The sequence below is a fragment of the Phalacrocorax aristotelis genome, chromosome 4 (genome assembly GCF_949628215.1).
Source record: "Phalacrocorax aristotelis chromosome 4, bGulAri2.1, whole genome shotgun sequence".
Lineage (NCBI taxonomy): Eukaryota > Metazoa > Chordata > Aves > Suliformes > Phalacrocoracidae > Phalacrocorax > Phalacrocorax aristotelis.
Genome location: NC_134279.1, coordinates 77,031,109 through 77,052,366, shown reverse-complemented (window position 1 = coordinate 77,052,366; position 21,258 = coordinate 77,031,109). Strand labels below are relative to the sequence as shown.

Here is a 21,258-nt window from a genome sequence, read left to right as displayed (position 1 = left end):
TCTCGAAAGAAAAAAGCTTGCGTTCCAACACCCTCCATTCAGAGTCTCCAGCTGTTTTTCCTGTATGAGAGTGAAGGCAATCTGTGTTTTGTCTCTTCATCCCAGTTACCCCATTTCATTCCTTTTTGGGGAGGAATCATTGCATTGCTACTTAAATTGAAAGGTAAACTTTTTGGAGTGTGGAATCAATACTGTATTACGAGCTTGGCAGAGCCTGGCAGAATGTAATATCCCTCAAACCTTACCCCTTTCAACAGTGCAAACAAAAAGTGGTCTATTGAGTACGAACAGAAATTTGGAATTCTGGAATCAAAAACCCATAAATTAATATTTTTTTTTAGGACTGGCGTTCATCTCTAACACTGTACAGGTGCAACAATTTAAAAATAGAGCTCTACTGCAGCTCAATACATTCACAGCAAGAAATGCTCATTGAATATACAATCATGTTTTGTCTTAACACTTAATTAATAAAGGCTGTTTATTTATACAATATATTTTACATAAAAATTTCTAAAACCAGCAAAAGGGTTTTGTACTCCTGTTTAAAACTACTGTAGATGTTAATCAGCAAGATCAATGATGTTTTAAATACATTATTTAGGCTGAATGAGTAGCTGTTTTATGCCAGTTTGGCATTTTATAGAAATCACAAATACTTTGATATCCAAAGACTGTGTAGGGCTTCTCCAGATGCCTATTGACCAAAGCAATTCACAGATGTTTGCTTATCTTTCTGCTGAATGTCCTCCAAAATTAGTCAATCCTAGAATAAGAATACAAGTACAAATGGGGAAAAAAATTAGTAAGACTAACAGAAAACTTTATTAATGTAAATTATTTTGGGAACATTTTCAAGGATGAGACAAAGTGAAAACCATCAATATTAAAAATAAAACCCATACATTTTGGTGAGGACTTTTGTATAGCTCTTTTTATGAATCTAAATATGCTCCTTTTTATTTATATAAAAGAATTAGGCTTTTTTTTCGGTAAAAGTATTTTTGCCATATTCCAGTTTCAGCTACACAGAGAATGTCCAAAGCTTCGTTCTACATATGAACTGCAATTAACTTGTAAACATACAGCTCAAAGGTGACTAATACTCAAGGTCAATGTAGCTGGTTTTTTTAGACTTTTATTTCTAGTACAGTATTTACAGATTCTGTCAGGTTCATCCATTATTTCACTTGTTATATCACTGTCCACAAGTTCCACAAGAACAATTACAAAGGAAGCTTCTATAAGCTATAAGCATTCATAACTTGAGTATGAGTGCATTTCTTAAAATATCTTTATGTTTGTTTCATGAAGTTTCATGAACTCAGAACTGCTTGGGATGTGTTAGTCTTCAACAGAAAGGTCACATTTAGTAATATGGACTGGAAAATATTTTATAGCTGAATTGTCCTTCTAATATAAATAACAAAGATTTCACTTGTGATGTGTACTTTGCAATATGAGATTTAGGTTTCCAAGATGTGATTGGTGCTAGATAATCTCATCTTTTCTCCCACAAAAGGTTGGACCAGATGATCTTTCAAGGTCCCTTCCAACCTGGGCTGTTCTATGATTCTATCATTTTATTAATTAATCTGTCCCAGTGCAATTCCTACCTACACCCCTCTTGGGATGGTCTCTGTGCAGCTACTTTAGCTATTTTTATGCTGCACTCAACAGATAATACCCTCTCTTTTTATGGTCACTTGTGGACATTTGTGTGTGTCTTGACAGCTAAATCTGTAAGAAATGTGAAGTTGAGACAGAAAATTTGGCAAATGAGAGAACATTACTAGGACTGAAAAAATCATGGGATTGGGAAGATTACTACTGAAGTCTGTGACAGGTAATAATAAAGGAAATAAAGTTAATATCATACAGAATATTGGAAAAATGGCCAGCAACAAATGCTCATAACTATCATCTAAGCCTTTCCTCCCGAACTGTTAAGATAAAGAGCATGTGACAGAGAAGTACAATGAAGTAAGTAGTTATAAAACACAAAAATAAAAGGCTAGAAAATGCTTTTGCCTTCTTTAATTTTCTTTTTATCATTTCCTTACTCTTTGCTTTTTTGTTTGGTCTGTTTGTTGTAACTATCCACAGCGTCTCGCTTCTGCTTTTCTTGCTTTGCAGGAAAAATAGCCCTTACTATCCTCTCATCTTTTTCCTTTGGTCAAACCTACTTCCTCTTTTACATTAATATTCTGCATTCTCATCTCCATTCTTCACACATTCTTTAATCTGCTTCCTCTATAGCCTTTGTTCTGTCCCATGCACTGTTCTGGGCTCATTTTCTTCTCCCAAGCTTTTTAATATCCTCGCCTTTCTTCTATTTCTTAACACAACTTCCTTCCTCTTCTCTGTCTCATCATCTGCTCATTCCCTATCTGTTGTTCATTTTTAGAAAGAGTTCACTCATTTGTTAATTTTCATTAGTGTTCCCTAGTTCCAAATAACCAGGTGACTAACACTTCACTTCTTACTCTCAGAATACTGCAGTTTTCTTTTATGTTTCTTTTTTCTCTGCTGGATGTAGAGAGACGTCAACTGCCACCCACTTTCTACAACACGCTATTCAGTCATAGAGGAACTGTCTCCCGTTCATTCTTTTCACTATAGACCTCTTTTTTCCTTCTTTCCCATGTGTCAACTCAGCTGTTCTGCTTTATTAAAGGACTCCTGTTGACTATCTCAGTCTTGCTATGACTCCCACTGAGTTCACTGCACTTTCTCCACTGTTCCATTTCTCTTTTCTCTACTCCTTACTTGAGATTTGTTGCAAGATTATTTTTTGTGCAATTATTATATGCTTTGCATTATTTAGAACTGGTATTTTTCTAGAAAACTATTATGGAAATTATTAGATTTAAATGTCTGTTAAAATATTATTATTATTATAATTTTTATGGGGTGAAGCAAGAACACATTTTCACAGCAGATATTTTATTACACAGAAGGCTAAGGCAAAACAATAATCATAAACATCAACATTTTTCATATTTTGCTGATAGCCACTTCCAATTTTGAATTATCACTTTTCTGTTGCTTAATTTACTTCTTATTTACTATTCTCCAGTAAATAAGTAATAAGTGTATGTTATGCTGAAAATTTTTCAGGAAGTGTTAAATGTTGTGATTTTATAAAATATACTTGCCTAAATGTTGCCTTTGAAGAAGTCCAGAGATGGTGATTGGGTGTCTTGTTGCAGATGACTGTGGGGAAGGTGATGTGAACGGATACAACTGAGGGGTTCTGAAATCAGACCCCCTTCTACTACTTTGTGATCCAGATGATGATGTAAGTGAACATCCACTATGTGGTAGTCTTATAGGTGTGGATCTGTTAATGAAATTAATACATGGATATGATTTGAGGCTACTTTCATAGTACAAGAGATTTCAAAATCCCTTAAATACATAGTGTTACTTTTTTAGCAGAAAATGCTATCAATTATTGTGTTCTACACATTCTATATCATATTTTTGCTTCTTCAGGACTTTTACATATTTTAAAAAGCAGAGGGACAAAATAAATGGTATGAATCGGAGATGGAAAAAAAAAGAAATATTTTGTTGTATGTATTTTAAATTTGTGCTTGGAAGATATATTTTGCTTAATGATTATAGAGAACAAGAACTCACTTTTTCCAGAACAATTTTAAGTTTTTTCTTGATGTTAGTAATTCTCACAGTTTTAAGATATTTTCAATGTTTAGATGAAAAGCCTGAAACACTTGCTACACACTGCATGGAGATGTTCAGGTTATTCAGAGAATAGCTCTTGTGTAGGTGGTGTCGTCACCTCTGATTTTTAGAACTATAAAGCACTTTCTTACTATAGAATTACTACCCTTTGTATAAAAGTACCATGACTGTAGATGTCCACAGTCACATGAGCTCAGATTATCTCTGCATGTTTTTGAAGAAAGTGATTTCAAAATACAGCTTTACAACAATAACAAACACGTTCATAATGGTGATAGCTACCCTGCACAATAACATTTCTTCAGATATAGGCTATAACCTTTAAATGTACAGATTAAGACAGGCCAGACAAGAGAAATTTCAGTCTCTAATAGGAGATGGTAACGTCTTGAAAAGGTATTTAATTACCTTGTAGATCCTGCTCTACTATTTTGACTTGATATTATTCCAGATGACTGAGAACTTCTGTAGGATACACTACCTGTAATAATCGAATTTTTGAAAACAGGACCAACATGAATCACCCATTTTACTTAAGAGATAACTTTGGAAACAAAGATTAGTACTTTAATTGCATTATTCTGGGAAAATTCATGATTGGTTTATTCAAGAATTAAAAAATGGTGCACAATTACAATAGGCAATGAAAGATAAGGAATTGGTTGACAAAATGAAGTCACCATGTCACTTGAGAAAGGATGAAAACAGCCATAAAAATTAATAATGTGTTTTTACAATTTAGCACAGATGAGACATTTGCTGAGGCATGAGTTGTCTTCCAGTACCTCTTGCTGGAAGAAGATCCAGCAAAAGTGAAAGCTATCAAAAATCCTCAGCAGTACTCCAGCAGAGCATAAGGGTGAACAATTGTCCTTAGTCTCAATAGATGAATCCTACATAGAGCTTAGCTGTCATGAAAACATCACACTGCCATTCCTGCAAATACTTTTCAAGTTAAGCACATATGTTGGTTTCTTTCACCTACTCTCATTTATGACTATTATTAGACTATCAGCTCTGCACATTAGAATAACAGCTCTGCTGAGGTGCTCCAGTTCTTCAGCTATTCTTTTTGCTCCATCCATATCTGGGAAGGAAACTTTCTTTAGTACACCATTAAATCATTGTTTCTACTTGCCCTTACTTTTGCAAGTATTTTTTGATTCATTCATCTTTGTCCATTGCAAAACTTTATGGGTTGATTCTAAAAAGTGCTGAACACATAACTGTTCTACATATAATTTTATCATCTAATTAAGTATCTATATTTAGACACAATAAAAAAAAACTGTTAGCCTCAACTCTCGCTAATTTATCATCCATAAATTTATAGGCAAGCATGCATTTGGGAAGGATCTGAACATATAAATCAGACAAAACATAGAAAGAGCAATTTTTGTTCCTTCATTACAATCGCCTTGCAATTGTGTTTGTCTTTGTTTTGAGATGTTTACACCATATAAAACACAAGTGCTAAAAGCTCCTTACGTGGCTGGAGATGATTCTATTAACTGCTGAAGCCAGCTGAAAGACTGCCTGGGAATGGACTGTTACAGAAACACACTGAATGTAAAACAAAGAATGGGAGGGACACATGAACAGTAGACCTGCAGAGCATTAGGAATTCTGGGAAACTACTCACAAATAAGCACGACTCAAGGAGTCTGCACTAATTTCACATCTTGTGTACATCAGAGTGTTGCCCAAGCTCTGCAACAGCCCAGGAATGAAGGGAAGTACAGGGGATTAAAATGTCTTTTACCCTATCACAGTGATATGGTGAAAAAAAATCACCTTTCTGAAGAAATTCTTGATCTCAACTTAATTACCTTGCTTTTGTCATGAAATACTTTTTTCCATTTACTTTCCCCCCTTTTCATCATGTGATTTTTAACATGACATTATGGACAATGTTAATCTCTGGTAACTATAAACAAATACAATTATGAAGGTTAATAGAGGATCCGCAACATATATTGCAAGTATGCCTGTTCTGTTCAACCATGGATATCATTACAGTATTTTCTTTGCAGCTGTTCACTATGATTGCACAGCAAAAATCAGTTCGGCTACAAGTAATTATTCACAGAACAGAGCAGGTCAGTACTAGGAAGACTTATTCAATTCTTCATTTTTAACTATTTCCCTTCTGCAGGATTGATGCCTACATAAGTTCCTTATACCTCAACACAATTCAATTTTTCTCAGGAAATTGATAATATATGGATTTTAATTTATTAATCCTCTTAATGTAATACAAGTGCTATCCAGTTACAAACTTTATTTTTACTCACCCATACGTCCATCTTGCGGTGGAGTTATTAATGATAATCTTGTTGGACCAGTTGGTGTCTCAGGCTAAATGAGTGGCAAGGTATTACAGTGTATACAAGGTATAACAGTGTAATAAATATGTTAATTATTAAGGTGTTTTAAGCAACAGCATTACATCTTTGAGGTCTATAAAGACTGCAGAGTGCTGGCACTCTCCACTGCCAGTTTTGTTCATAGCACAAAAATGCAAAACCTCAGAATTAAGTTACTATCTTTTAGACATCTATGGAAGGAGAAAAGTACATGTATTTTAGTTTTATTCCAAGAACTCCTTTCTGTCACATTCAGATAAGAAAAATACCAGACACTTACATCATTTTCTGTGCTGAGATTCCGCTCTTAAGCTAGCATCTGTTGCTGGATATTAGCTCTCCTAATCAAAATACTAATACAGTGAAAAGCTCCTGCCTTCATTCTCTTCCTAGAGATGTCACTTAAAACTTGCAATTCCCTATTCAAATATCAGGTTCTAACCATTGACTTTTACATCTATCTTTTTCTTAACATGAGAAGATACTATACAGACGTTGATGCCCCTGAGCACAGGCAAAAGCAGCAAACAAAATTATTTGCAAAAGGTGAAACATAATTATTGGCTTGATTTGTGGCTTAAAAAAACCTTTTATCCATCATAAATGAAATTTCAGGAAAGCTGTGAAGTTAAGAGCACCAAGTGATTCACCTCTTGTAACTTCACCATGACAACATTTACACCCAGCCTGATCCCCTGAAATTCCCTTATTGTCAAGGAGGAGAAACAGGAATAAGTGTCCTTTAGAATTAGATGAACCACACACACTAATGAGGTTATACCTATGTATATAGGTCTATCTATGGATATAATCAATCCATAGGTTATAAAGGAAACCCTGAGACGCTAGCATAGATCTGTACTGCAGACATCTACATGGGGGGTGGCAAAGGTGGAAATCTTACATATATTTCCATTCTTTAATATATTAGAACTTAAATTTAATTGCAACTCTCAAATCTGTGCATTAGTGACATTTATTTTGGAAACAGTTACAACATTTTTATAATAAAAACACACTGACATTTCAAGAATTTGCCATTTAATTTAGCATCAGAAGTTTAAAATCCTGTATATGGCATGTGAAGAATGTAATTCCAGAAATCATTGTATTGCCTTTTGGTTCCTTTTTGGGGATCATCTGACTTCTACTAAGCATCAAAGCATCAAGTATAGCTGAAATCAGCATTTACATAAGAATTTTTTGAAGTCGGGGGGATCCTATTTTTTGCAGAGTAGAAGAAATCAAAAGCATATATATGAACATATACATGTATATAAACAAACGTACAAAACCCCCACTTACTTTCCTCATTGGTGAAGGTACAGGATCAATCTCCATTGACTCCATTCTTACAACAAAGGTCAAAATAAGTATGACATTGTAACAAAAATAACACATTCATTATAGTGACTAAAATTACCTTATATTCTCATGTTAAATTTGATTAATAATGGAAAAGCATAATACATAATGCATAACATATATGAGTATTTAGGACTTGTTCCAAAACCCACTAGCAGTAAGCAAAATCTATTGATTGATTCTGAACTTTGGTTTCGACGTTTACAGAGAAGTTATTTTATGATTAGCGTCATTATTCTAGGAGTTAATGTAGAATAAATATGCATATTTACATATTTGTCACTTGTCACCACAACAAGGGCATTGTGAATTTTCTTTTTTTATAAAAAATAAACTCACAGTCACAGGTATATAAAATCTTTTAGCTTGAGCAAGCTGTATGTTCAATTTATTCAAAATTTAATGAGCCTTACTGGAGTTCATCTCATCTAACTTTAGACAACTACAGTAGGTGTCTGTACAAGCCACTTAATTTTTCCTTATAGTCAATGGGAAGAGTTTGTCACTAAATAATCTATCTATGCAAGAAGTCTTTAGAATAAGGTGCATCATGCCTTAGAATTTATTCCTTTGTATGATTCAAAGCCAATCTATACAAGTAGCTATTACATACATTTGGATAGATAAGACCTTCCCCAGCTCTTTCATACTTACACAGTTTGCAGAAACAAAACCCAAACCCAGAAAATATACTTATGTTAAATGCACTTCCAAAAAATGGCTTTGTGTATAAAATATCGGTATTTTGTCACTGTTAAGATTTTCACTGAAAATCATCTGATTTGTACCTACATTTCAGAAGCAGAAGGATGACTAGGATGAAGAGAACATGAAGAGTAACCATTCTGTTTTCTTGAAGGAACTAAAGTCATTAATAAATTTATTATTAGAACATAGCTATATCCAGTGATATGTATTCTATAATTAGTATCTTAAACCAACACTTCTTACTGGAAAGTGGATTTCTACTTGTTCTGCAAAATGGTAGTTGTGTATTTTGTTCAGGAGGTTTCATACTAAAGGGGAAACAGAAGAAACAACAGATAGAAATTGAAAGCTGGTTTCGTTATTTCATTTGTCCGGTTGGTCAATAAAGCATAAAATCAAAACATTTTATCCATCAATAGCTGGTGTGTGCCAGCTATTTGCTTCACTGTTTACCATGAAGCAAAATAACAATCTATTTCCTAAGCTATTAACTTCTTCTTTGTATCATAATGTCTGTATCAGTCATTACATGCTCAACAATACCAATTTAGGATAACATTATGGCAAAGTACTTTATGGAACAACTGACGGTAAAATACAATTCTTATTGAGCCAGAAATCTTCATTTCAATGTATACATTTCCCAAGCTTTAAAAAATATAGTTATCAAAAGAAATGTTGACATATTTATGTTATTCACCAATGGCTACGTAAAACTGATACCTTCGTCAAGAACCATAAATAGGGGGAATATGTCTACTGGGCATGCAAGGAGAAGCCCTAGGTCATACTGTCTTGGCAGAACGCTGAAAAACCTGAAATTCAGTAAGAACTCTGTGATGCTATTTATTTGACATGCAGACAAGAAAAAGGAGGCAGTGGATAAAAATATATAAACTATGATAATCCACCACATACATAGTTTCCTTTATATTGTTTTTCTTTCAGTTATATTACACCAAACAGCGTAAGAGAGCATAATACAGTATTATGTGCATGTCTGACTCAAAAGAAATTCTACACTGAAAAAACACAGAAAAAGAATAAAGATCAACAAAACTTTGTAATTAAATTGCTGGCTTCCTGAACTGGCTTATTAAGGAGATGTCAGCATCCTTGATCACTGGTATTCATAAAGTGGCATTCATGAAGGGCTTCTCTCAAAAAGACGGATCTATAGGGAGAAGCAGATTACACCTACACACTACTCTTTATACCCATATTCAGTAAAAGGCAAAAGCAGGCTAAGCCTGTTAAGTTTTTTTCCCCAGTAGTTTTTGAAGTCTTAGAAAATGGGAAGGATAAAATAGGACATGGAAACAAATGTTTTGTGGAAAATGTAATAATTTCAGCATAGGTGGATCACAATAGATCAATCTGATATCTTTTTTTTTTGTTTTATATTCTCGTAGTAGTAAGATAGTGTATATTTTCTGCGTTAATTAAATTTAAATATTAGAGTGCTGTATGGACTTTAAAGCAGAGATAAGAGCAATTAAATCAAGTAAGTATACCATGAAAAAAAGTTAAAAGTGAAGCAACAACAACAAAAAAGTGAAGAAAGTGCAGAAATGTTACTAGTGATGTCCCCTTGAGTTTAGTCTTGCAAGTGATCCTGTTTAATATACTCCCTGATGACTCAGAGGTAGCCTGCAGTTTGTGAAATCTGAAGACAGAAAGTTCTGGAGATGGAAAGTTATATCAATATTGAGAAGAACTACATAATGATTTAAAAACAAAGTGATATCATCAAACAAATAATTGAAACAAAATGTAATGAATTGAAAAGAGTAGCACTGAGCGCACTTAGGGATCAAGAAGAACTTTGGCTTTAAGTTGGAAATAAATAAGACAAAAAGATTAAGGTGTAGGGGCATAATGATGAGCTACCTCTTTGGTATCTTTCTGATGCATTTGTAAAAAAACACTCATTTAAGATGAGTCAAGAAGTAGATTTTTACTAGAAACAGAGAAGATGAGAATCATGTTACAAAAGTAATTTTGCAAATGTGCTAGATACTAGGAAAGATCTCATAGTACTTTCCAGGCTGATGCTGAAAAGCCCATTGGAAAAAACACAAACATGTTCATGTAAATGCAAATAACAATTTTAGAACTCAATATCTATATGATAAAGATTACTAAACGTTCACTTTTAGAGTAACTGTTGGCTTCAATTTATAAATAAAATTATTCCTTCCCGACAGGCTTGATTAATATGAAGAAAACGGACCTGATGAGAGAAATCACTGTTCATTTATTTCTGTAAAAAATATGCTGCTTCTATTTATGCAACACACTATATGAGAAAGGCAAATAAAGCATGACTTTTTTTATTGTTTTCTCCATTAAACTCACAGTTGTCTGATTACAAAGACTATTTCTCATTTACTTTTGCTGCATTAAACCTCTTACCATTGTATCTGATGCATTTGTTGTGTCACTTTCTTGAGAGATTCTTCCAACTTTACTGTCTGTGAGGCAATCATAGATTTAAACAAAATCTGTTAGTGTGATATACAACTTCATTTTCATACAACTAGTATTCTAAAGTGTTGAACTGTTTGCTATTGGTTTTAACCTTAGACATCATTGCTATGCCTGATTTATTGTGGCAAGACTAGAGCTGTTATGTGGATCCATTAAACAGACAGTCGTAAAAAGATATGCTTGTTTTTGACAGTTACAGATGTAGTTTGATTACCTTTTGTTAAGTGTGCTCATAATATTAGATAAATGAATACTAAGAAAAGTACTTAAAAATAGTTTGCTTTTATTTTTCTTCTTTCTTTCCATATCTGATATAAAAGTTATGTTTCATTTAATACAGAATTATCTGGAAAAGTTACCAATAACTATATAAAATACCAAATACCATGTTCCTTTATTTCTTATTTCAGATTTCAAATTTATTCAGTTCTTTGCAGTATCTATTTGTAATCTTATATGAAGAATATGTCCTATTGTTATAGACACAACCAAAAAATCTCCATTAAAGAATGTTACGGGCTTGCAAAACTGAAGTACATTAAGGTCAAGAACATCAGGTCAGCTCCCTAGTATGTGTATTTTTTACAGTCTTTCATTCCATGTTCATACATTATATTTTATGAAGGATATAAAAATTTACTCAGTAGCCTCAGTACTGCATCTGTATTTTATCCATAATTGCCATTGTGTGACCTTAGTGCTTCATTATATCATGCTATTCGTATTTTGATTTTAAGAGAAATTATGGATTTTCTTGTTAACTTTTCATGCTTCTCCTCACAATATTATTTGAACCCTTTAATAATATTACCTGATATACCTTTATAAAATCATATTGTTTGTGGGAGATATTATGCTCTTTTTGCAGATGTCAGACTGCAAAACAGATTAAAGACAAAATCCAATTTACTTAAGACCTGATTTTTTTGTATTCTTCTTTTTTCTTTTTCCTCATGAGAGCTAGGTTTAATTAAGAAAGTGACCAGTACAGACGTTAGGAACAATGTACTTTACCCTGTCACTCTGTAGGACTGGATCATTTTAAGGCCAAAATACCTTAAAGATATATATATATATGGGTTTTGTGTATATATATATGTAACCTCTAATGATAGAGCTATCCCTGACTCAGGGTACTAGCCCATAGTCTTGTTCTCTATTGCTCAAGCTTCTAATTTATTCTGTCAGACCTAGTCGTCTTTTTCTCTAGGCTTATCATCTGAGTACGAATCCCTCCCCACCTCTTCCACTTTCTTCTTGATGCAGTGAAATGGTTTCTTCTCTCCCTGCCCCTTGACTCTCCATTTAATCTCAGTCATTCCACGACTAAAATCTGTTTTATTAAATAATAGTAACCATAATTAATAAAGCCCCCAGAAATTTTAAATAATTCAAACCTAGTATTTACGATGACAGAAATGAGGCAACCCTGATAAATTACTCTAAGTATTACAATAAAAGGTGAATATATTTTCCAAAAATAAGCCAAAGTAACAAGGCAAACATTTAAAAAAAAAAAAAAGACAATAATAATTAGTTACCTTTTGTCTGTGGTATGCTAATAAATGTTTACGATGTTTTTCTTGAAATTCTGAAACCTAAAAATAAACACAATTATATGAAGCCTCACCTAATTACATTTATGCAATGTCAGCAAAAAAGTGATGGAGAAGAACAGCGTCACAGTATTCAAATTTTTCTATATTTTAGTAAGTATTTAACATATCTTCTTTATATCCTCTCTAACGAAACATTCCAAGTTACGGAATGGTAGAGGAATAAGTATGGTAGGAAAGTCTTATCAATTTTATTTAATCTAGTGTGACCTACACTAGAGTTAGTAGATTTATTTCACTGAATTTATATTTTAACACTCCGTTCAATAACAAGGTAAAGACATTGGAAAGCCAGTTTAGCTGTGGTGTTTCTTATTCATTAGTGCTAAGCAAACATAAAATTAATGGCAACATAAAAAGTAATGTGTCTTACTGGCAATTATAAGTTGCCTTGCAAAAATATCCTGTTAATTAAAAAATAATTGTTAGACACACTGTCTGGTGGTATGTAAGCACTTCTTGTGTCCAAATGAGGATCGTAAACCATGACAGGTTAAAAGTAAAAACATACAAGGTAGGCAAGACAAGAGCTTGAAGAACAAATTACTATGGGCAATAACTTACTAATAAATCTTTTCTCTCACATGTAAGAAAACTGCCAGAAAATGTGTAGGGATAGAGACAACCAAGAAGAAGCACTCAGAGAAGATAAAGCCATAGCAGAGTATCTAATTGAAATGGTTACTTTTTATTCACTGTAGAAGAGCCTGGGAGGTTCCCACTAGATACTCATCAAAGGATCAGAAGTGTCTCCAGAAGAACTGATGGAAAAAACAGCTACTCAGAAGCAATGGCTCTGAGCTGCCTCCCAGCACTCAGAAATGAGGTCTTGGGTCTAGAAAGCAGAAAGCTATGAAAATGACTATTCAGTGGTCGGTATGACCACTTAACTTAAAAGCAAACCATTTAAAAGTGGTTAAAAAAAAATTAATAGAACAGGGAATATATTTGCTCCACTTCAAAAAATGTATGTTGCTATATCCTAAGCCTGCTTAACATCTCAGAAACAATATGGTAGGTCTGGAAATAGTTCACATTAATCAGCGGTATGTAAGAGTATGTAAAAGAATGACCACATAGAATATGAGTCTTCATGGCCAAAAAAAGGATAGTTGAAGAAAGGATGCGTTAGCAGTCTATAACTAATGATTAGCACAGATGGAGTACATGGGACTGGTTACTTTTTCCTCTAGAATGGGATTCAAGAATATCAAATGAAACTAGCGTTTAACAGGTTAAAACCTGAAAAAGGAAATCATCATCACACAGTGTACAACCCGTGGACCTCCTTTCCATAGCACGGGATAGGTGCTAGATATTCAGAAAACAATTTAACAATTACATGGGGAAAAATATCCACCAAAAGCTTTTGATTACAAAGGCACCAACCCCACCTTGAGAAACCCTTGTGCCACAAGCCGGTGAAAGCTAGGAGGCTGTTCTGAAGACAGAGCATTACGTGGCAGCCTTGTTCTCATACGCTTTCCTAAGCATCTGCTGTTGTGACAGCAGATACAATTAGATAAACCTCTGTGCTAAGACAGCACAAGCTGCTCTTATGTCTTTTGATGCTGGTGGGAGTTCTGAACATACCTTAATACCTTTACACGTCAATATGTTTCCCATAGGTTATCTCAGGCTACAGAAAACCCACCTTAGTCTTTTGAGATCATGTCCATTTTTTCCTTTCTTTGACACATTACAGAAGTTTGTATTCATGTATGATTGGTGGCATAGCTGTGTGGATTTGTTCAGCTTACAGAACAACTGCTGATCATCATGCACGCTGTTAAAAAGTGTGTATGGAAGGACAGAGGAAGACTTCTTCTTTATCTTGTGTCACCTATGTATCTTAGGAGGAGGAGTGCTGAGGAAAGGGACCCCTCTCAGCTTTGGAGAAGTTTGTGAAGCATAGAGTAGAGCAGCTGTGAATCCATAATCACCATTAAAGGAAGCAAGTGATCTTCCCTGGGTTATTCTTCTGCTGGACCAGCAAGTTCACCACAAGGCCAAACAAGTACCAGCCCAAGGAGATGAGAATACACAATGAAGTTTGCAGGTGGGTTGAGGGAGGATGTGCTACTACAGTTCAACCTAGAGCAGTTGAAACTGAGACTGAAATGCTCAGCGAGAGGGACAAGGGCAAGTCACAAAGCCAAGCTGAAGAGGTGCAGAAAATGAGGCGGCAATGGGAGTTTATATGTATTCATTTAACCCAGACAACTACTAAAGTTCTGGGCTGGAAACTAAGCCTGAAGGAAGGCATCCTGCCTGGAGTTTACAGAAGGCAGGAAGGAAATTTAACTTGAAATCTTTTATTGCATCTGTCTGAAAAAAACAGACCTCTTTTGGATTTTTTTTGCTCCTGAAGAATTAGATTGTTCTTATTTTTAATAAAGCCTAGCCTTTGAGATCAGGGATCATTGTTAACTTGCTCGCTTTGGGGAGAGAGTGGGGGGAGAGAGAGAGAGAGACATCATTCAGCTCAGGTCTTTAACCAGCTCAGGTTTTCACTGTGTAACTTTTTATTGCTATAATAAGGGCACACTATCTGGGCATGTTTAAGGTTCATTGCATGGCAGTGAAAGTGATTTTACTTCATTAAAATAACCAGACTAGTGGTCCTCAGAGAGAATTTGAAAACATAAGCAGTGACCATGATGAATAATTTATGCTTTAAGAACTTTGAAACTGTGGAATTAAGGAAGTAAAGACAGTAACGGGCATACATTAATTTTCAAGCTTTCACTCATATATTTTATATAAAATTCAGTAGAAGTTGCTGATTATTATATAGAGTTAAAAAGTTATAAGGCAGATTCACCTGTGTTATTTCTTTTGAATATTTCTTGCACAACGTATCTATTCCCATGAACAGTGATTGAATATCAGGATTTGTCTACCAAGAAAAGAAAGTATACCAATGTTAGCATTTTTATTTGCAAACTATATTAAATAAAACATTTTATGAAATGTTCCTTAAATTGATCAATGTATATAAATAAAAAATGGACAGAATAAGAGTAGGATGATACAGAAATTGAAAACATGCCCAGTTTTATTTAATGTCCTTACTAACCATCTGGAAGGCTTTGTGATTTTGTTTTAATACTTACATACATATATACTTATTGTAACTAAGACAATAACAAGTTCCAGAGGACATTCAAGGAAGGTGTTTTGGTCCCCTGGAAGAGGCATTGCCTTCAGACCAACAGCCAGGTTTCTGGCAGTCCCTTTCTGTGCTTTTTGGTTCTCACCATCCCCAGCCACACAGATGCATCTTATAATCAGTTTTGTTTAAGTCCTTTTTCAGAATGGTTCCAGTGCTCACAGGGTTCCCTTTACCTCTCCTGCCTGTTGGTAGCAGAATGCTATCTTCACAGGAGAGAAAAAGCCCTAAAATGATAGTTTAATTTTTCCAGTATTTTGTGGCCAAGACTTTTAATCAGAGATCATGATGTTGCCAACTGTGTTTTTAGAAAATGCTGAATAAGTGCTCTCTACCTAAGCTATCACTGTAATTCAGGAATATGTTTATTATTTATAGGGAGAAAGAAATGCTACAGAATATAAAGTGAAATTCAGAAGGTAAGTGACATTTGGACATCTATACAAATCTACAAAGCAATGTAAATAATTCAGTTAAGAGTTCCTTTATTCCAGAATACAGGTATTCCTAATTTATTCATAAGAAAAACAAAAAAATACAACCCCAAAATAGTTACACTAGTTATATTACTAAGTTAAAATAGCTATATTACTAAGAACTAACAGTGATCACATTGCAGTCATCTTCTACTGTAACAGTAGACAGCTTTTAAAATCAGGTACCTAGCTAAAAAAAACCCATCTACCTGTAAACTGTGAATTGGAAGGTTCTCTTGTGATTGTATAATAGAAGGTATGTTTATAAGTAGCCAAAAGATGAACAGAAAAGCAAAAACAATCCCAACATATTGAGATGACAAAAGAAGATTGTCCCAGAAAAAAAGCATCCTTCATGTAAGGAACTACCTTTCAAAATCCAGTCAAAAGGAGCTGAAACCGTAGAAGGCAAAATGTAAATTAATCCCAGAAGTACTAAAGAATTTCAAAAAGTTAAAAAATTTGAAAAAGTAAAGAAAGGTGAATTCTTGAAAGAAATAAGAATCCAGCCAGCTGTGAATGAAGAAACAGTTTTCGAGGCTGCTAAGAAAATAGAAAGATAAGTGCTATCATTTAAAAATATTGCATTGAAATAAAAAAGAACTAGGCTTTGGTCCCTTTGGAAATGCACAAACATAGAGAGAAGATATTTTTACATACTCCAAAAACAGTATAATACTAGTATAAAGTGAAATATCCAAGACTTAATAAGAGCTGCATTTGCCAAACCTATTTTCAACATGTTCTTATATTATATATTTTTAATATTAAGAGGGAACTGAGTCTTATACATATCAAAAATAATTACATGAGGAGCTAAGTTCATAACTTGGATTAGCAACAGATTTGTATCTTTTGCTCCCCCTGTTCTGACATCATCTGTTTCGATGTCCGGTAAAGCACTCATCTGAGCAAAGATCACAGAATTACAGAATCACAGAATCCCAGGCTGGAAGGGACCTCAGGGATCATCTAGTCCAATCTTTCTAGGAAGAGCACAGTCTAGACAAGATAGCCCAGCACCCTGTCCAGACGACTCCTGAAGGTGTCCAATGGGGCCGAGTCAATCACTTCCCTGGGGAGATTATTCCTGTGCTGTTTGGTTACTGTAGAACTGCGCACACGCTGCCAAATGCACTTCTGGTTATCAATGAGCTGGACTTGGACTTCTCTCACCAGGGGAACTAAACTACTTTTCTTTGCTTTCCCCAGCTACTAATTTTTATAGAACTCACAGGAGGAAATTAATTGCATTTGAAACTTCCTCTGCTCTTTTGAATTTGATTGACATCACCAAAGTATTAAAAAATTTCCACACGATGAATTGGCACACTTAGAAAGAAAAAAGCAGATAGACAGCACAGTCTAACCTATCTGTTGTATTTAAGTAAAGAAAATATAAACAAGACAATAAAATTTCATCTAGAAAAAAATAATGTGTTAATAAAAATACATTTGACATCTTTAAAATGTATTCATAGGAGGCAAGATCTAGAAACCTATTTAGGGTCCTAACAAAGCAATGACCTTGGTTTAAGAACCTATCAGATCTGAGAAAAATAAAAACCAACCAGGTTTGTGGCTGATTTAAGTACTCTTTAAAATAAACGTTTGTAGAACACTGTTTATATTTTATCTGTTGCATGGAGGAGTAGCAGATGGGAACATGATATTTTGAAATAATGAACAGCAAGATTCTGATTTATCATAACAACCATGCTCTGGGAAAAAGCAAGCAGGGATCATGAGACTTAGAAGGAAGATATAAAGGTGACAAGCATGCATTACTGTGAAGATGAGAATATTTAATGTGTAAATGTTGATTGCCCCAATATACAATTTAATGAGGAGTTTTAACACATTTATAGGACCTCTTACTCATTGGGAATTCTCCCATAGCATCAAGCTCATAAAGGTTACCAGGTATATTTCCACTCAGGTTCCTGAATTACAGAGCCATGACTTTTTTATATGCATCTTTAATTATCATTCCAATCATTTTATCTGGTCTTAATCAAGGCTAAACAATCATCATTAATGTCTTTTTAAAATAATATGGTAATTTTCTTCCTTCCAGTCCTCCAGAGCAGGTTTTAATGAAACATCTAATATTTTTGTTAGTATCCTAATCATTGCATTTTTAAATTCCTTCAGTATTTTTGAAGCACATTATCAAGTTCTGTCAAAAGGCTGCAATTTAAGATTGATCTAACTTCAAAATCAGCTTTGTTTTGAGAAGGTGTTAGACAGGATGACCTCTGGAGGTCCTTGACAACATGAATTATTCTGTGACTAAAATTAATAACAAAATTTACAGCCAGGGTAGGTTGATATTGAAAGCTTATTAAAACACCTTCTTTTGAAGTTTTATGAGGGGCTTTGGGGTTTTTTAAAAATTTTATTACTGTGTGCATTGTTCCTTTGTATTATGTTTGCATTCTGTTGTTTTGCTGTAATTTTGTATTTTTGGTAGCATTGTCTTCCTTACCCTGTTTCATTTCTGCAAGATTCTGTGTTTACAAATACAAAAAAAATTGTTAGTCTTACTTTTTCATATACAGTATGTATAGGTAGAGATTTCTGTATTTAGATACATATCAGCTCAGTTTTAAACATATCTAGAGAAACCATGCCCTCCTTCAAGGTCACCACTTCAGGGTTAGTTCCAAATTGTCCTCTGTTTCATACACATGATTGCCTTATAGCCTTGTAGGACTTTATGTGTTAGCTGTATTGAATGCTCGTAGTATTTTTCTTGTCATTGTAAGGCAGGCTTATCTCTCAGGTAGGCATCAGTCTAGGAAAATATAAATGTTTCCACAACCCGTTTATAAAATCACCTAAGGAGTAGATGGTTCCTGAGAGAAACGGGAAAATTAAATCTTTCTAATGATTTCTCAAGGAAGGGAATTAAAAGTTGTTCATTCTTTAGTGAATAATAAGAATTCCCAACAATATTTCAGATCCTCTCTTAATCACATCACCACAAAGAAAATAGTTAAGCTTAAGAGAAAAAGGAGAAATAAACCCCATACACTTGAAAACATTGATGCACTGCCATGCATGTTTTCAGTTCAGTCCATTACATGAAATAATTCATTACAGTCCGTGTTCTCTGATGTACCACTGCCAAAGCCAATAAACATTCTTCCACATTTTGAAAGTAGTCACTGATGTTACACAGTAGCCAGTCATGTTTCTTGAAAAGGTTGAAATTATTTACACCAGCAGAATCCGAAAACCTAAAGAGTCTCTGTAGGCTTTTATTTGAACTAATCCATAAAACTAAAAGCTGTGTAGTGTATAAGCATCTAAGTCTACCAACCTATCATCAGTAAATATTCATGTCACAGTTGGCAAACAAAAGGGAAATATTTTGTAATGCAAATAATTTAGCTGTTAAGCAAACTACAGATTAATGTAATACAACAATACTAAAGCTTCATTTACCTGTTTTGAAAGGAATAATGTACGACAAGGAGTTCTACAGATCAAACATTCATCGTTTTTCCCTGTAAGGTAAAGACACACTTAAAATATACATCAAACTCAATAGATATCGAATAAATTTTTAATAGAATTTGATGCCTAAGCCTTTGTTTGGAGCTTGTGGAAGGAATCTGAAGGTTATACAAGTAATGCAAATAAACATGAATAAAGGATTTGATTCTATAACCATTACACACAGTTGCACAGGGAAAATGCATGTGAATGTCATCAAGTCTTACTTCCGCAAATAAACATTTATGTAAATGATTTTATGAATATCATTAGTGTCACTGAGTGCAGGTGACTGTTAGTTCCTTTGATTTAAATAGGACTACTTGCCTGGCTTAATTAAATGTATGTTTATGTGCACTAATGAGTTAAAGTCAGCCAGATACATGACATTTTAGATTGGGATGCAGTCTGGCTCCCTCAATAAAATATATGAAACCTTAACTTCAAATAATTAATAATTTTACCGTGTGAATTTTGCAGTGAAAATCATCACTTTTTAAAACTTTATCATTTTTTAAAATGTCTCTGATTATTTGTGAACTTATTAGCAAATATTTCTAATAAATGCATATAACTACAGTATTTATAACTGATAATTTTACTAGCTGCTTTCTTTCTAAGGATTCTAAGGATCAATGTTTATAAATGTCTTTAAAGAATAAATAGATTTTAAACCTGATAGTATCATTATTATTGAATTCACAGAAAAAAAAAATACAATGTCTCAGGTTTTTTTCTGCCAAAACATATTAACAGCAGAAAGGAAAGTTGTTCAAGTTCTAGGAGCCTGCAAGTTGTATTTAGAGGCTGCATTTTACGATCGTCTCTCCTCAACAGCAACCATGTGAAAACTTTTAGTGAAAACTTTTTAATTCTGAAATACAGATGGATCGTTTATTCTGTGTGTCCTTACAAAACCCTGGTCATTTAGGATGACCTCAAAGGGAGAAACATTGATATTTGCTATTTTCTCTTTTGAAAACCAGCTTCCTTATTCTGCTGTCTTTTCCACAGATCTTCAGCTAAGCACACCACAGGAGTCCCAGAGTATGACTCAGGAATTGCATACAACAGACAAGAGCTTCAAAATATCACCTCTAATCCTCCTAATGCTGCTGATAATTTTCTATTGTTTCAGTGCCAGTACTGAGATTTAAAATGTCTTAAGACTATTAGCAAAACCTGCCCTAAATAAATCCTATGTTTTGCAAATTTCTCTTTCACTAATAAAAAAGCATGCCCTTTCCAAAATTAGGCAGAACAAAATGCCATCTTATTTTTTCTACAATGCGATTATGGATCATAACCATCCAGACTCGACTTTTATGAAAGCCTCCAGTTTTCTGTGTCTAAGGCTCTCAAAGCCACACTGTTGCAGCTGAATTCATCTGGAGGCAGACACAGGTGGTTTTTATTATTTAAAGAAAATCAATAGCAAGAATTGAAAAGGTTTATCAAGAACACTCAATTGACAAGAAGAAATGCTCATCCCTTTCTTTTTTCCACAGGGGGTCAGAAATGCTAGCAGTTAAGGTAAATTTGTGCCCACTGGCACTGCCTGACCCGATGAAGCAGAGGCCTGAGCCGCCCATGCCTGCAGCAGCCATTACCTTTCTGGAGGCAGCTCTCACAGATAACATGGCCACAGCTGGTGAGGCTGAACCGTGGGGTGGGCTTGCGGGGCTCACAGAAGCAGACATTGCAAAAGACCGGGGCAGCCATGGGGCAGAGAGGCAGGAGGGCCTGGCAGGGAGCAGGCAGCTGAGGCAGACACCGACCTTCCTTGCCACCCCTGGGTGAGGCCTACAGGCCTCCCTCCGCCATGTTCTTCTGGTCAGAGGCAGCACGGGGCCCTG

The 21,258-nt window shown here is 34.5% G+C and overlaps 1 protein-coding gene across 1 annotated transcript; it reads right to left on the bottom strand.

The window, feature by feature from the left end:
• Window positions 1-728: 728 nt before the first annotated feature.
• Window positions 729-21,124, bottom strand: RNF212 (ring finger protein 212). The gene is made up of 12 exons (XM_075092473.1): window positions 21,013-21,124; window positions 19,352-19,413; window positions 15,078-15,152; window positions 12,179-12,235; window positions 10,563-10,621; window positions 8,391-8,455; window positions 8,232-8,301; window positions 7,380-7,425; window positions 6,003-6,066; window positions 4,117-4,189; window positions 3,159-3,343; window positions 729-766 (listed from the first exon to the last, which is right to left on the bottom strand). Exons 1-12 carry the CDS (start codon window positions 21,122-21,124, stop codon window positions 729-731), a joined length of 906 nt encoding a protein of 301 aa, XP_074948574.1.
• Window positions 21,125-21,258: the final 134 nt, after the last annotated feature.